Here is an 18,143-nt window from a genome sequence, read left to right as displayed (position 1 = left end):
TGTGCAATCCACTTCCTTCTGCAGGGTTTTGTGCTCGTGGGCTTTGGTGTCCCAATACCAGACTGATGCACCTGGTCAGCACACTTTCCACCACATATCTGTTTTAACATTTATGTGGAATTTGGACAGGTACATGGATGGGAGAGGTATGGAGGGTGATGGACTGGGTGCAGGTCAGTGGGACGAGTGAAAAAAGCCTTAGAGGCGCTACCTAGAAGGGCCAAAGGGCCCTGTTTCTGTGCTGTAATGTTCGATGGTTCTAAATGAAAGCAAGAGACAGAAACCAATTCAGACTTTTATATTATGTGGAGGTACATTCCTAATCAGAAGTCTTGGACAAATCCAAATGTCAGAGGGGTTTAAAAAAAAAAGTACAGTAGATATAGATATTGCAAGCAGTGATAGATCTGCTTCACATGTTAGATCCATTGCTTTGTTAAATCAGACTTCAGTGCTCTCATTCTGCTGTATCTTTGAATTCTGGAGATTGTTTCTAAGTTAAACATATCTTGGTGTGTGGGGTTTTTTAGTTATTTGTTATGTATGCTGTTACACCAGTAGAGGGTGTTTTGTTCACTTCATGACCGATATTTCATGCTTAAGCAGGTCTTTATGCAGCAGATAAAATAATCGTTTTCATCTGAAAAGGAAGAATGAGGAGTTAAGATCTAAAGTAGCACAGCCAGAAAGATGGTGAAAGGCAATTTACAACCTGGTCTACATACTAATTAAACAAGTTAGAGCAGATTTGTTAATCCAGAAGCTAAATGCACCATTGGCCAAGTTGTTCCGAGAAATCCAGTGAGGGTGAAAAGAGCTGCCAGTGGATGTGATGGATGCAGGATTGATTTTGATATTTAAGAAAAGAGTGGTTGGTGAATTGGTGGGAAGGGCATGGAGGGTCTGTATGCAGGTCAATGAGTCTAGGCAGGATTTTAAAAAAAGTTCAGCATGGATTACATGGGAAGAAGGACCTGGTTCCATGCTTCAAACTTGACACAAGGACAGTCCCATTCATTCTAGTGAAGACAAACAGCTTCAGGGGAAAAATTTTAACTTATAAACAAACTCAATGCAGCAAATATTAAAAACATTTTTGAAAAGAAAAATGGTGTTACTACAGATGTGGTAACAGCAAAGGAGGCTCAGTGCCATTTTTTAAATTGGATTGAGGCTGCAGTTCTGAAGGGTCATGTCTGCCTGGGTCTCCTCAAGGTCCTCCAGTTTCCTCCCACCATTCAAAACATAGCATGTTGTAGGTTAATTGACTGTAATTGGGCAGAATGGGCTTGTGGGCCAAAAGCGCCTGTTAAATTTAAATTTACAAAGTACCAATTGTGTTTGGAGAAAATGTGGCCTTCCTGCCTGGAATGTGGGCATTGCGAGTGATCACATGTCCTCCCTGTCTGAAATATATTCAGAAGTCACCACCTGTCAATCGAGGTTGGACTCCGGCCACCCATTAGAGCACATCTTACCATTGGCTAATTTAAATCACCTAGGGTCATTATTGGCTAGAAGCATTGATTAGCACTGTATATAATACAGCTAATAATAAGAAATACATTCTTCCTGCCTTGTGGTCCAAGCCCCAGATACTGCTCCACACCAGGTTGTTACTGTGGACATTGTTGGAAGTGTCGCAGGTAAGGCATGCACTACACTGAATCTGAGCCATAATATTGCTTTAGATCAATACTTGCAAAGAGCCACACTCCTGTTTGTACAAGGGACTGGGCGTATGTAAGAGTCCCTGATTATAATGTGAGCACACAAGTGTGTGAGCGTGTTGAATATAGATTCTCTACTGACGGTGTCCAACCTTGGCCTGAGGTAAATGTCTATATTGTTGCTTAAGTGAAATAGTAATCAAATACTGTTTAATGTTCTCCCGTTTGTCTATCGTATGTTAATTAAAGTTACGTGAGACTGTAAAACTTGTGTCTTCACCTGTCTCTCTGAACCCACCGAACTTAATACTCTTCTCAACCTGACAATTGGCACTGCAAGTAGGGTTCAAAGTTTCAGATGAACATAGGTGCAGTCTTAATCACATGGGAGTGGAAGAACTGACGAACAATGTGGGAGATTGTATTGACAAGTGTGTGTGAGGGCGTCCTGTTGGGTGTATGTGTAATTATGTACCTGCTCTCCAACAGGGGAAGCAGGAGGTGACCCACAGTTAAGGAATGAACCCCAGGGTTGGATTATAAAATCCCCAGGTGGACCGATGACCGCCAGGAGTTGAGCTATTTGGAGGTGTGGTTGGCAAGCCATGCCAATCAATTGGGTTGACAGATTGGAACCCTGTGGAGAGAAGATAGGGCATCACATGGTCTCCCACCTGGAGTTATTTGGGTTTCCTAAGACTGGGGAGAGTTGTGAGGGAGCCCTGTGGTTACAGATATTCTTAGGCACCAGTGGGGTATCATGTCTGAGATAAGATAGGGGCACACAGAAAGATAGGGAGATCCTTGCAACAACACTGTTGTGCACTTTGAGGCAGTGCAGATTGTCCAAGAGCAAATGACCAACCTGGAAATTAAAAGTAAGGCATGCACTACACATCAGCTTGACTCGGGCAAAGGAAAGTCAGTCTTGTTTTCATCTGAAAAGGAAGAATGAGGAGTTAAGATCTAAAGTAGCACAGCCAGAAAGATGATGAAAGGCAATTTACAACCTGGTTGGTCTACATGCTAATTAAACAAGTTAGAGCAGATTTGTTAATCCAGAAGCTAAATGCACCATTGGCCAAGTTGTTCCAAGAAATCCAGTGAAGGTGAAAAGAGCTGCCAGTGGATGTGATGGATGCAGGATTGATTTTGATATTTAAGAAAATATTGGTTTGGTGAATAGGTGGGAAGGGCATGGAGGGTCTGTGTGCAGGTCAATTAGTCTAGGCAGGATAAAAAAAAAAGTTCAGCATGAATTAGATGGAAAGAAGGGCCTGGTTCCATGCTGTAAACTTGACACAAGGACAGTCCCATTCATTCTAGTGAAGACAAACAGCTTCAGGGCGATGTGTGGATGGATGTTGATGACCATGAGAAAACTGAATCCCACGACACATGTCCTTGCATGACCGTGTCTTTGAAAACACTACCAATGACTACGCGATCCCAGACCTACCATAAGGGCACCCCGCTGACCCTTCAAAATAGGAATGTAGCAGAAGATGGGGGGGAGTGGAAATCTTGGGTAGGCATGCATGTGGTCACAGTGAAATTACGAGTCCTGGGTCTAGTCTGCCAAGGAACTAACTGGGCAAAGGGACCGATACCACCAGCGGCCAGGCAAACATCTAGCAAAGCCGCTGCATCAGCTGGGAGATAAGGGGCCCCCAATCTCCTCTCTCATCAGGGAGCGATAGCCCTGGGTGGTCTGTCTGACCAACAGACAATTGGCATTGCTTTGCAGGTGCTGCCAGAAGGGTGGTCTTTCTGACCAACAGACAATTGGCAATACCTTGCAGGTGCTGCCAGAAGGGGTCAATGATGGCACCACCCTATAGAAATGGGGTGTGTCTGGTCTGGTCCAGTTCCCTGCCCTCCTAGAAGGGGGCCTATACAGCCAGCCGCAGTGGCAGACCGTTGGTATGGGGACACAGATTGTGGGGATACACGGGGCTGCCCGTGACTACCACTTCCTAGGGAGCACAGTGCCTTGGTGGGCTATTTAGTCACTACCACATGGCCCAACCTTAGTCATGGGACTGTCAACTGGGAAAATAGTCTGGGAAGCCATTACCCTCCTGGAGGGACTGGAGTACACAGATCAAGGAGAATCTGCTTAAGTTTACAGGGCTGAGGCAAAGTTTGGTGATCTTACTCTGCCGGTGACTCAGTGTATACTCTTTGGAGGGAGCTAGGTTGGCGTGGCGTGGAGCTTCCCGTTTGCTACCTGGATCAGCCTCCCCCACCAAGATGGCCACCAACTAATCTTATCTTTCGAGTTCTCCAAAACAAACCAACCCCCCGCCCCCACCCCTCCAGAGGAGAAGACTACCCTTCAGGCTGTTCCTCTTCTCGCTGTGAGGGTCTAGGAAATGCTCATCAAAAGAAACTGATATGATCCCATCATTGATTCCAGCCTTCAGCACAGTTCCAGCAACTAGCAAGAAACACTTGTTAATTACACACTCTCAGCAGACAGACAAGAGCTGTTGCCATGGAAACTCAAACCTCAACATTGGACGTTTGTTCGTACCTTGTTATGCACATTCCGAATGAAGATTTTGTAATGGATATTTTTTTCTCGCTTGTAATCACCCTGAGCTGTAATAATAATGTTTTTAAGCCCACTCAGGGAAATGGAGTTACAGTTCACTCTTTCAAAGTTAGTTTATGAGGGTCATAGATCAAACACTAGTAAGAAACGTATATATTTTGTTTCACTTGACGATGACAGCGTTGCCCCAGCCCTCCCATTAACAGAAACAAATGCCTCATGGGGAGGGTGCTTCAGGAACTTTAAAATAAATTGGCTAACTTTCAGTCCTGACTCCTCCTGGCTATCGTAACAGGGATCCAACACAGGGACTATAGGCACCTGTTCAAAGAGAACCTTATCAGGACAGCATCCTGGTGTCAGACAACAACCGAGGAAAATGGGGCACTTCAGGTACACCCTCAATGTACATCTGTCAGCCTGCCTGTCTCACCACAGGATAGCACAGTGATGGGCATCTGGGCACTGTGCTCAGGGAGTGCCCAAGCATGACTGCCAAGGTGTTGGATGTGCAAGCCTCTGACACCTGATGGATGACCTTGCACTGCCTGCTCACAGACGTTGGTGATAAGGGTGCTCACATTTGCCAGCCAAGCCGGGAAAAACAGGAACATGAATCAGTGACCAGACAAATTTCTCTCTCAACCCTCCTCTCTGACACTGGGAAGCAGCTCCCACAGCACCCTGCTCCATTGGAAACACAACGACCCTATTTGGTCAGGGGGTGGGGAGGGGGGGAGCTGGTGGGGCATTGTCATTACATCTGATTATGTGCCTTGTCCAGCATACGGAGGGCACTTGTGTATATATTGATCTGCTAGATTAGTATTGTTTTTTACTTTTTTTGTTTTTCTTTTCCTGTTTTTATATAGTTACAACATGTACATACAGTTATTGACTGTCTTCATTGTGATTGCAGAGTAATGTGACTTCCAAGAGGTGGAATGTGTGTCGAGGAAGCATGGCCTCCCTGCCTGTCTGGAATGTGTGTATTGAGGGTGGTCAGGTGTTCTCCCCGTCTGAAACTTATTTGGCAATCACATTACCTGTCACTCAAAGTTGGACTCTGGCCCCCCATTTGTGCACACCTTGCCGTTGGCTAATTTAAATCACCTCGGGTCATTATTGGTTGGAAGCACAAATTAGGACTGTATAAAACATTAATGCATAGCACATTTCTTTCTGCCTCGTGGTTTAAGCCCCAGAGATCACTCCACGTCAGGTCACTACTCTGGACGTCACGGGAAGTGTCACGGGTAAGGTGTGCACTACACTGAAGCTGAACCACAGTATTGCGATAGATCAATACTTCCAGAGAACCCATTGGTACTCTTTTAAATTTTATTTTTTTATTTGCATCTAAACATATACAGTATTTATCCATTAATAATAAAAACTACGACACAAAAAGAATATAGTTTTTATATATTTTCTTCCCTACCCCCACCCACCCCCACCCCCCAAAAAGGAAGGAGAAAAAAAGAAAAAGCCTGTCTACTAAACTTGTATCTTTTAATTAATTAATTGCAGTTTACGTAATAATCTTAAACTATAACTAATTAGGGTGGGTTGGATGGGGGCATGGTGGACGCTGCAGGTTAAGTCGTAGTAATAAAATCCATGTAGGGTTTCTAAATCTTGTCAAATTTTTCTGGTTGATTTCGTAAATTATACGTTATTCTCTCTAATGGTTTACAATTTAGTAATTCCGATCGCCATCTATTCAACCTCACATTATCACCAGATTTCCATGTTACAGCTATAGATTTATTTGCTGTTGCGACACTTAAAAACTTCTCTTGATATATAACTAACTTCAATTGGGAAATACCTCCCAATGAGCAGACTCTTGAGCGCCATCTACTTGTCCTCCTCCGGAGACTGCTGCAGAAAATCAGAAACCTGGAATGCCATCTCTTGATCCAGGGGACTACTACACAGTAGTACCTCGTGGAATCGATGTTATCTGTCCCATCTGGAATTGGGCTTCTGCTTGGTCAAACCATACACGTGGTTGTAAAGTCTAAAATGTTGGCAGTTTCAGGACCACGGCATGCATCAAAGAAAAAGTTTCCATGTTGGGGTCCAAATATCATTTGGACGATCAAAGTATTCTAGACTGACCTACTATAGACATTGGTGTACACATTGTGGAATCGCTGTACATGTTGTTGAGTTGATATCTCCATGGGAAAGTTGATGTACACGTTGTTGAATTGATGTCTCCAAGGGAAAGTTGATGTTCACACTGTGGAGTCCAGTGCAAGACTGACACCTCTAGGCTTTCATACTGGGCTTATATATATCACTGCTTCTGTCACATGGGCAGGAAGTGACATCATCAACTCAGATTCAAAACCTGCATTGGGTGCAGGTCAATTTCCCACGTTTTCCACAGCACATCCGCTATTTCGGGAGCTGGTTCGCTTGCTGGTAAGTGGGTGGCCACAGTTGTATAAAAAGATCTTTAAAACTTAATACCTAAAAAAATTCCATTTTTGAAAACCAGCATCTAAAATAGCTGGTTGAAATAAATAATTAGATATTATAGGAGTTGTAACTCCCGTAAGTCCAAAAAATTTTCTGAATTGATTCCAGAGTTTCAATCTATATGTCCTTATTAAATACTTTGTCAATTTTTGAAGAGATAAGTAAAGATGACCCCAATATTGCCCATAGGGAGGTAATTCTGAGGGACTTCAGCTGCATCTCAATCCAATTAGGATATTTGTCTGTCTTTTCCAAATGCAACAAAAATAACATATTTCTCAGTAGTAAAAACAGAAATTAGGTAGAGCTAACCCCCATTATTTCTTGTATTGTGAAGATACCTTTTATTCAATCTAGGTTTCTTGTTTTGCTATAAATAAATATATATATATATATATATATATATATATATATGACATAATAATTGATTTGAAATTGTCAAAAAAGGACTTGGGACTTATTCCTGAACTTAATCCCCCTATTAATGAAGCCCAGCATCCCATAGGCCTTCTTAACTATCCTATCAACTTATGCGGCGATTACTGATGAGATTCGTGTTTTGTGGTAAAGGGTTATTCAACCAGGCTGTTATGATCAGGGATATACAATGTTTAGAGAGATTTTTCTTTAGCCAGAGGGTATTGAATCTGTGGAATTTGTTGCCACAGGCTATTGTAGAAGCCAGGTCATTGGGTCGATTTAAAGCAGAGATTGATAGGTTCTTGATCTGCCAGGGCATCAAAGGTTATAGGGAGACCAGGCAGAGGGGCTAGGAAGGGAAAATGGTTCAGCGCAGACTCAATGGGCTGATTAGCCAATTACTGCTCCTGCCTTATGATTTGGACAAATTCCTTAAGACAGGAATTCCTACAATCACTGCTATATTTGAATTATGATCAGCATACCTGCTCCCAATCAGATTTGAGGGCAGTTCGTCATCGAAAAATAACATTTTTCTGAGATTTCTGTTCCTTCTTTTTTGTGCTTGAGTAATTATCCACCCTGTTTGGCACAATTATCAGTGTTTTGTTTTGGAAATAAGATGTTTCCATGTTGCTAGAGGATCTAGGTGATCACATGGTTGTAGTTTGACAGCAGCAATTCTCTATCAGAGAATTAGTCCTTCTTTGCCCATCACTCAGATATTTTTTCTCTTCTGCCTTACCATCTGTATTCACTTATTACATCTATGCTCCTTCCTCTGCTTCCCCCTACACACACCTTTTTATTCAAGCTTTTTTTTCTTCATTTCTGACAAAGGGCTCAGATCTGATAGTTGGTTACCCTTTAGTTCATCTCCAACATCAAAGTACTCGAGATGGCAGAGGCCAACAGCATCGAATCCACTCCGCTGAAGATCCAACTGCACTGGGTAGGTCACATCTCCAGAATGGAGGACCATCGCCTTCCCAAGATCGTGTTGTGTGGCGAGCTCTCCACTGGCCACCGTGACGGAGGTGCACCAAAGAAGAGGTACAGGGACTGCTGAAGGAAGTCTCTTGGTACCTGCCGCATTGATATCAGTGGGCTGATATCGCCTCAAACCGTGCATCTTGGCGCCTCACAGTTCAGCGGGCAGCAACCTCCTTGGAAGAAGACCGCAGAGCCCACCTCACTGACAAAAGACAAAGGAGGAAAAACCCAACACCCAACCCCAACCAACCAATTTTCCCTTGCAACCGCTGCAGCCGTGTCTGCCTGTCCCGCATCGGACTTGTCAGCCACAAACGAGCCTGCAGCTGACATGGACATTACCCCTCCATAAATCTTCGTCCGCGAAGCCAAGCCAAAGAAGTTCCTATGGATGCTGGGTGATCTGTTGAGTTTCTTCTGCACTTTTGTATATTGCACAAGTTTCCGTGTAATATGCTGTTGAATTACCCTCTTTACTTTCTCTGCCATCAAGACTTATCTCATGCCAGTTTTAAGGCTTATCAGAGCTGAAGCAATGCCTTTATTTACAGTGCACTGGAAGCCAATTCCATCCAAATTAACCTAAAACACTAGAAAACTAGAGCACCCAGAAAAAACCCAGACAAACATAGGAAGAACGTACAAACTCATTTCAGACAGTGCCAATTTTGAACCCTTGTCGCTGGCACTGCAATAGTGTCGTGTTAACTGCTACGCTAACTGTGCCACATGTTCTCCACCCACAGGTGCTGCCTGACCTATGTGCTTTTCTTATTTTTGTATCTATAAATGGCAACTTGATCGCCCCAGCTGCACACCCGTGAGCTTGACAATTGTGACTGGAAAAAGAATTTTCCTTAAGACTCCACCATTAACCTATTGAGAAATTGAAGAAATATCCTTATCCCAAGGGTACCAGCAGAAATGAGAGTAGTGGGCAGCAATGGCCATGTGGAAAATTCCCTAAATCCTTTCTTTGTACGTACTTCAGGGATGGTGGACTACCTACACGGCAGGCATCTGAACCCACTGCAAAACATAATTGATTCATGGATCTGTTCAAAATGGAGGTGGTTCAGCCAAGCTATGAAGCACTGTACATCTTTGAAGGAAGCATACAAGAACCAAGCAAAAATGCTGGCTGAACCTCCCAAATAAATTGTCGCCCTCTTTCCTGTCATCACCAAGATGCGGTGCATCCTACATATTTCCTAAAAGGCTTATCAGCCACCTTAGACACAAAATTTGGTTGGAAAGAAACCAGTTTGTTTAAGATGCCCAAAATGACACGAGACATTTATAATCCCTCAATGTACTATCATTCACACTTGCTTGCCTACCTCCTTTGTCCATTGATATCTATCTGCAGGATTAAGATGTCATCCTCATTGTAAATCCTACAACCAATTTTAATATCCTTGAACTTTGGGCAGAGACCACAGCACTATTTACAGGACGAGCAACCTTGGTTCAAATCTGATGCTATTTGTAACGTGTTTGTATGTTCTCCCTGTGACCACTTTGGTTTCCTCCAGGTGCCTTCCAAGTTCCAAGGATGTTTGGATTAGTAAATTGTTTGCATAGGTGTAATCAGGCAGCAGGGGCTCATGGACTGGAAGGCCTGTTACCATGCTGTGTTTCTAAATTTAAAAATTCTTTATCAACTATTCATGTAAGACTAATCAATCCAAAAGAAAAGTACGTGCATCTGATCTGTCCAGCACTGTGGAGATATTTCCGAATTTAAATATCACAAATAGGAATTGAAGAATTAAGGAGTTTCATTTTTATTAATGTAGACATACAGCACAATAACAGGCCATTCTGGCCATGAATCCTTGCCGTCCAGTTAACCTACACACCACCCACCACCCCCCCCCCCCCCACCCCGGCCCATTTCGAATGGTGGCAGGAAACGTGCCCCAGGAAAATCTACACACACAAGGGGAAAATGTACAAACTTCTTAACAACAGTGTGGTTTAAGTAGGATCTAATGTTGGTTAGCAAGTAGTAACAGGTGAACAGGACGAGGGGCAAATTGGGCACAGGTGGTAGAATTTAAACTTAAGGTTAGCCAAAAATCATAGAAAACTACAGCATTGCAAAACAGGCCATTTGGCCTTTCTAGTCCAGTGGTTCTCAACCTTTTGAAAACCACCATTTCAATCATACCTAATTGGCTTATTATGTGCATAGTTTCATAACTCCCAAGGAATTGGCCCAATGACAAGTTTTCTCAGGCAAAATATTTCAGTGATTCTCAACCTTCCCTTCCCACTCACATCCCACCTTAAGCAATCCCTTACTAATCACAAAGGACTGATGGCATAGGGATTACATAAAGTGGTATGTGAGTAGAAAGAAAAAGGTTTGAGAACCATTGCTGTAGTCCTACTGACCTGCACCCATTCCATAACCTTCCAGACCACTCCCATCCATGTATCTATCCAATTTATTCTGAAAACTTAAGAGTGAGCCTGCATTTACGTCAGATGGCAGCTCGTTCCAAACTATAACCAGTCTCTGAGCAACGAAGTTCCAGCTGAACGTTTCACCCTAAAGCCATGTCCTCTCATATTTATCTCTCCCAATCTAATTGGAAAGAACCTATTCACATTTACTCTATCTGTTCCCCTCGTAACTTTGTAAACCTCTATCAAATCTTCTGTCATTCTTCTATGCTCTATGGAATAAAGTCCCAATCTGTTTAATCTTTCTCTTTAACTCAACTCCTGGAAACCTGGCAACATCCTAGTAAATCTTCTCAGACTCTTTTGATCTACTGATAATCTTCCTATAATTTGGTGACCAAAACTGACCACAATACTCCAAATTTGGCCTCACCAATATCTTATACAACTTCACCATAACATCCCAACCCCTGTACTCAACTCTTTGATTTATGAAGGCCAAGATGCCAAAAGCTTTTTTACAACCCTGTCTACATGTGATGCCACTTTCAGGGAATTATACATCCGTATTCCCAGATCCCTTTGTTCCTCCACAATACTCAGTGCCCTCCCATTTACTAAGCATGTCCTACGTTGATTAGTCTTTCCAAAATGCAACACCTCACACTTGTCTGGATTAAATTCCATCTGCCATTTTCTGGCCCATTTTTTCCAGTTGGTCCAGATCCCTCTGCAAACTTTGAAAGCTTTCCTCACTGTCCACACCACCTCCAATCTTTTTTTTTTAATTTTTTTTATTTTTCACACCATAAACCACACTGACCAAGATACATACATTTTCCTTTTCAAATATATACAGTGTCATTTTCTCCCCCCCTCCTCCCATCCCACCCTCCCTACCTCCCCCCCCATTCATTTAGAGTACAAAATCTAAGACACATTAAACCAGTCAAACAAAGTTGTCATTCAATAAAAATAAACAAGAAATTCCACTGAGTCAATTCTTTTCATTTCCTTCTCCTTTCGTTAATTTAGGTGGTAGATGTCCCCGGTAGGTTTTCTCTATTGTGTTTCATGTATGGCTCCCATATTTGTTCAAATATTTCAATATTATTTCTAATGGAATACATTCATTCATTTCTACATACCATTGTTGTATTCTCAAATTATCTTCCAATTTCCAGGTTGACATAATACATTTTTTTTCTACGGCTAGAGCTATCTTAACAAATCTTTTTTGTGCACCATCCAAATCAAGTCCAAATTCTTTATTTTTTATGTTACTTAGGAGGAAGATCTCTGGGTTTTTTGGTATATTGTTTTCTGTAATTTTATTTAATATCTGGTTTAGATCTTCCCAAAATGTTTCTACTTTCTCACATGTCCAGATTGCATGAATTGTTGTTCCCATTTCTTTTTTACAACGAAAACATCTGTTAGATACTGTAGGATCCCATTTATTTAACTTTTGAGGTGTAATGTATGGCCTGTGTATCCAGTTATATTGTATCATACGTAACCTCGTATTTATTGTATTTCTCATCGTTCCAGAGCATAACTTCTCCCATGTTTCCTTCTTTATCTTTATATTTAAATCTTGTTCCCATTTTTGTTTAGTTTTACCATTTGTTTCCTCATTCTCCTTTTCTTGCAGTTTAATATACATATTTGTTATAAATCTTTTGATTGTCATTGTATCTGTAATCACATATTCAAAGTTACTTCCCTCTGGTAACCTCAGACTACTTCCTAATTTGTCCTTCAAGTAGGATTTCAATTGGTAATATGCCAACACTGTATCTTGTGTTATATTATATTTATCCTTCATTTGTTCAAAGGATAATAATCTATTTCCTGAAAAACAATTTTCTATTCTTTTGATCCCTTTTTTCTCCCATTCTCTAAAGGAAAGGTTATCTATTGTAAAAGGGAGTAGCTTATTTTGCGTCATTATTAGTTTTGGTAATTTGTTTTATTCCTTTCTACATGAATCTTCTTCCAAATATTGAGCAGACGATGTAATACTGGAGAACTCCTACGTTGTACCAATTTTTCATCCCATTTATATAATATGTGTTCAGGTATCTTTTCCCCTATTTTATCTAGTTCTAATCTAGTCCAATCTGGCTTTTCCCTTGTTTGATAAAAATCTGATAGGTATCTTAATTGTGTGGCTCTATAATAATTTTTAAAGTTTGGCAGTTGTAAGCCTCCTTGTTTATACCATTCTGTTAATTTATCCAGTGCTATCCTCGGTTTCCCCCCTTTCCATAAAAATTTCCTTATTATGTTCTTTAACTCTTTGAAGAATTTCTCTGTCAAGTGTATTGGCACTGCCTGAAATAGGTATAGTATCCTTGAGAAAATGTTCATTTTAATACAGTTTATCCTTCCTATTAGTGTTAGTGGTAAATCTTTCCAATGCTCTAAATCGCCCTGTAATTTTTTCATTAGTGGATAATAATTGAGTTTATATACATGGCCGAGATTTTTATTTATTTGTATACCTAGGTATCTTATTGCTTGCATTTGCCATCTGAATGGTGATTCCTCCTTAAATTTTGAGAAATCCGCATTATTCATTGGCATTGCTTCACTTTTATTTACGTTAATGTTGTAACCCGACACTTCTCCATATTCCTTCAATTTCTTATATAATTCTTTTATTGATAGTTCTGGTTCTGTTAAGTATACTATAACATCGTCCGCAAATAGACTGATTTTATATTCCTTATCTTTTATTTTTATCCCTTTTATATTATTTTGTGTTCTTATCAATTCTGCTAGTGGTTCTATAGCTAACGCAAACAATAAGGGTGATAGTGGGCATCCCTGCCTTGTTGATCTGCTTAAATTAAATTGCTTTGATGTATATCCATTTACTGTCATTTTCGCCAATGGCCCCTTATATAATGCTTTAATCCAATTAATATACTTCTCTGGTAAACTGAATTTTTGCAATACTTTGAATAAATAATTCCATTCTACTCTGTCAAAGGCCTTCTCTGCGTCTAAAGCAACTGCTACTGTTGGTGCTTTACTCCCTTCTACTGCATGAATTAAGTTAATAAATTTACAAATATTGTCTGTTGTGCATCTTTTTTTTGATAAATCCAGTTTGGTCTAGATTTACCATTTTAGGTACACAATCTGCTAAACAGTTTGCTAATAGTTTAGCTATTATCTTATAATCTGTGTTAAGTAATGATATTGGTCTACATGACGCTGGTGCGAGTGGATCTTTCCCTTGCTTTGGTATTACTGTAATTATTGCTGTTTTACATGAATCTGGTAAGCTTTGTGTTTTGTCAATCTGGTTGATTACTTGCAGGAGGGGAGGAATTAATAAATCTTTAAATGTTTTATAGAATTCTATTGGGAATCCATCTAAAGTTTTCATTAATCTCCGTTGGATTATATGTGATTTGTTTGTCTTTTTTCCTTGATGCCAATACCATTTTCTTAGCTTGTTCTGTCTTAAGCTGCCATGCTAGAATTTTATGCGTTTTTTCCCCTAGTTCATAATATTTCTGTTTTGTCTTCATTATGTTCTTCTCCACCTTAAATATTTGTAGTGTTTCATATTTTATTTTTTTATCTGCCAATTCTCTTCTTTTAGTTGTATCTTCCTTCATTGCTAATTCTTTTTCTATATTTACTATTTCCCTTTCCAACTGCTGTTTCCTGATTGTAATCCTTCTTCATCTTGGTTACATAACTTATTACTTGCCCTCTAATGAACGCTTTCATTGCATCCCATTGTATAAACTTATCTTTCACTGATTCTGTATTTATTTCAAAGTACATTTTAATTTGACTTTCAATTAATTCTCTAAAATCCTGCCTTTTAAGTAGCATGGAGTTTAATCTCCATCTATACATTCTTGGAGGGATGTCCTCTAACTCTATTGTCAATATCAAGGGTGAATGGTCCAATAATATTCTAGCTTTATATTCTGTTTTTCTTACTCTATCTTGCATACGAGCTGATACAGAAATAGATCTATTCTTGAGTATGTTTTATGTCTACCCAAATAATATGAATATTCCTTTTCCTTTGGGTGTTGTTTCCTCCATATATCCAAAAGTTGCATTTCTTGCATCGATTTAATTATAAATTTGGTTACTTTGTTCTTTCTGTTAATTTTTTTCCCAGTTTTGTCCATATTTGAATCCAAATTAAGGTTGAAATCCCCTCCTATTAATATGTTCCCTTGCATATCTGCTATCTTCAAAAAAATATCTTGCATAAACTTTTGATCTTCTTCGTTAGGTGAATATACATTGAGTAGATTCCAAAACTCCGAATATATCTGACATTTTATCATTACATATCTCCCTGCTGGATCTATTATTTCCTCTTCTATTTTAATTGGTATATTTTTACTGATTAATATAGCTACTCCTCTTGCTTTTGAATTATACGAAGCTGCTGTTACATGTCCTACCTAATCTCTCTTTAATTTCTTGTGCTCCGATTCAGTTAAATGTGTTTCTTGCACAAATGCTATATCAATTCTTTCTTTTTTCAGTAAATTTAGCAGTTTCTTTCTTTTGATTTGGTTATGTATTCCATTAATATTTAAAGTCATATAGTTCAACGTAGCAATTTTATACTTTGTTTATCTTCCCCTTCTGTTTCTCCATCATCACCTTGCCTTCTTATCCATTTCTGCTTTCTTGTTTTGAACACTTTATAAGTCAACATTTCTAAAACATCAAACATTTTCCTTATTTTCCTACTTAAAACTTCTTTAACCCCATTCTCCCCTCCCCCTCCTGAGTTGCCCTTTATCCCTTGCCGGGCAACCACATCTCCCCTCTCCATTTGGATTTGCGAATTCACTCGCAAGCGTCAACTGATTTTGCAGTGACCGTAACTCCTCCTCACCCAGCCTCCCCCGGAAAAGATTTCAATTTTCATATATAACAAAGGTCACTCTTTTAATTCCCTCCTTATTCCCTCTATTCACTTTCATTCCCTTATTAATTCTTATCTATACTCTATATATTTTCCTCTAAATACGGATACACTCATGTATACATACACATCTATATATATACACACATACATATAGTTCGTGGTCATTTTTACTCTCATTACATGTCTTCATCTCTCTGCTTGTTTTGTAGCTGTTCTGCAAATTTTCGTGCTTCCTCTGGATCCGAGAATAGTCTGTTTTGTTGCTCTGGAATAACTATTTTAAGTACCGCTGGGTGATTTAACATAAATTTATATCCTTTTTTCCATAAGATCGTTTTTGCTGTATTGAACTCCTTCCTCTTCTTCATGAGTTCAAAACTTATGTCTGGATAGAAAAAAATTTTTTGACCTTTGTATTCCAGTGGCTTTTTGTCTTCTCTTATTTTCTTCATTGCTTTCTCCAATATATTTTCTCTTGTTGTATATCTTAAAAATTTTACTAAAATGGATCTTGGTTTTTGCTGCGCTTGTGGTTTCGGGGCTAATGTTCTATGTTCCCTCACTATTTCCATTTCTTCCTGTAATTCTGGTCTTCCTAGGAACCTGGGGATCCAATCTTTTATAAATTCTCTCATATTCTTGCCTTCTTCATCTTCCTTAAGGCCCACTATCTTTATATTATTTCTTCTAGTATAGTTTTCCATTATATCTATCTTCTGAGCTAACAGCTCATGTGCCTCTTTAACTTTTTTATTAGATTCTTCTAATTTCTCTTTTAAGTCCTCTACTTCCATTTCTACGATTATTTCTCATTTTTCCACATTATCCACTCTTTTTCCTATCTTTGATATGACCATTTCTATTTTATTCATTTTATTCTTCTGCACTCTTAATCCTTCTTTTTATCTCATTAAATTCTTGTAATTGCCATTCATTCACTGATTCCATATATTCTTTAAAAAAAAAGATATATCCATTGTCTTGCCTTTCTCTTCTTCTTCCATTTCTTTCTGTTCTTCTTCTTCTTCCTCTGGGTTGACCATCTGTTGTTTCCTTGTTTTCTTTTTACCCTCTTCTTTCTTGTTGTCGTTATTTTCTGTATTCTGCACCTGTTGCTGTGTTGCAGGTGTCTCTCTCAGCTGTGGAGATCGAATCCGCAGCTGTTCCCCCCTCCCGTCAGTGTGTTTTTTTTTCATGTGCATCGCGCACTTTTACTCGGCTCTACGAGCCATTTTTGTAGACCCGAGCCCGGGACTTCCACTGACCTGAGGGAGCGGGCTTCTCTCTCCGCGGCGGGCCTCCTCGGACAGGTAAGGCCTTCACCTTCTTCTTCCGACGTTCTTTCATCTTCTCTTCTTCCCGTTGTTTTCGACTTTTCTCTCTTCGCTGCCATTTTCTTCTCACCTTTATTTTTACTTTGTTTTAATTTTTACTCTTGTACCTTTGTGTTTTGTGCGTTTTTTTTCAACTTTTCCGGAGAGGGCTGGAATTCCCTGACCGGCCACTATCCATCACGTGACTCCTCCACCACCTCCAATCTTAGTGTCATCAGGAAACTTGCTGATCCAATTTCCTACATTATCATCCAGATCATTGATATAGATAATAAACAACTATTGTCCCAACATCGATCCCTGAAGCACACGACTAATCACAGGCCTCCATTCTGAGAAGCAATCATCCACTACCACTCTCTGACTTCTCCCATTCAGCCAATTTCAAATCCATTTTACAAACTTTCCATGGATACTAGTGTCTGAACCTTCTGAACTAACTTCCCATGTGGGACCTTGTCAAAGGCCTTACTAAAGTCCATGTAGACAACATCCACAGCCTTTCCTTCATCTACTTTCTTGGTAACCTCCTCAAAAATAAACTCTTAAGATTTGTTAAACATGACCTACCACACACAAAGCCATGATGACTATCCTTGATCAGCCCTTGGTTGTCAAATATGTGTATATCCAATCTCTCAGACACCTTCAAATACTTTACGCAGTATTGATTTCAGTCTCATCGGCCTGTAATTTCCTGTTTACTTTTGGAGCCTTTTATAAACAGCAGAACAACATGAGCTACCCTCCAGTCCTCCGACACCTCACCCAGGGATAAGGACATTTTAAATATTTCTGCCAGGTACCCTGTAATTTCTAGACTAGTGACCCTCATGGTCAGACCCAGAGATTTGTCTACCTTTATTTGCTGTAAGGCAGCAAGCACCTCTTCCTCCTCTTTAATCTCTATATGTTCCATGCCACTACTGCTCATTTCCCTTCCTTCCTTATACAGCATGCCAGTTTCCTGATTTAAAAAAATTGTTTTAAGAGCTTCCCCATCTCATTAGGCTCCACACATAGACAACCACTCTGATCTTCTAGGGGACCAATTTTGTCCCATACTATCCTTTTACTCAACATTCTTGTAGAAACCCTTCGGGTTTACCATCACATTATCTGCCAAAGCAACCTCGTCTTCTTTTTGCCAACCTGATTTCCTTCTTAAGTATTTTCTTACATTTTCTATACTCTTCTCGTACCTCATTTGCTCCTTATTACCTATACTTGCTTTACACCTCTCTTCTTCTTAACCAAATTGCCAATTTCCCTTGAAAACTAACGTTCTCTATGCCTGTTAACTCTGCCTTTAATCCTGATAGGAACATGCAAACTCTGAACTC

General features: G+C 39.9%; 1 protein-coding gene across 2 annotated transcripts in view; it reads right to left on the bottom strand.

The window, feature by feature from the left end:
- Window positions 1-283: 283 nt before the first annotated feature.
- smad4b (SMAD family member 4b) overlaps window positions 284-18,143 on the bottom strand; it is a 179,902-nt gene continuing 162,042 nt past the window's right edge. The window contains exons 12-13 of one of the 2 annotated variants that reach the window (XM_069923908.1): window positions 2,536-2,608; window positions 562-640 (exon numbers count right to left, since the gene is read on the bottom strand). In XM_069923908.1, coding sequence (XP_069780009.1) covers window positions 2,568-2,608 — 41 coding nt within the window. In that variant the 3' untranslated portion in view covers window positions 562-640; window positions 2,536-2,567. Of the gene's footprint in view, window positions 641-2,535; window positions 2,609-18,143 lie in introns of both variants that reach the window. The other variant, XM_069923907.1, reaches the window with a different exon arrangement.

The sequence above is a fragment of the Narcine bancroftii genome, chromosome 3 (genome assembly GCF_036971445.1).
Source record: "Narcine bancroftii isolate sNarBan1 chromosome 3, sNarBan1.hap1, whole genome shotgun sequence".
Classification (NCBI taxonomy): Eukaryota; Metazoa; Chordata; class Chondrichthyes; order Torpediniformes; family Narcinidae; genus Narcine; species Narcine bancroftii.
This window is presented reverse-complemented; position numbering and strand designations above follow the sequence as displayed.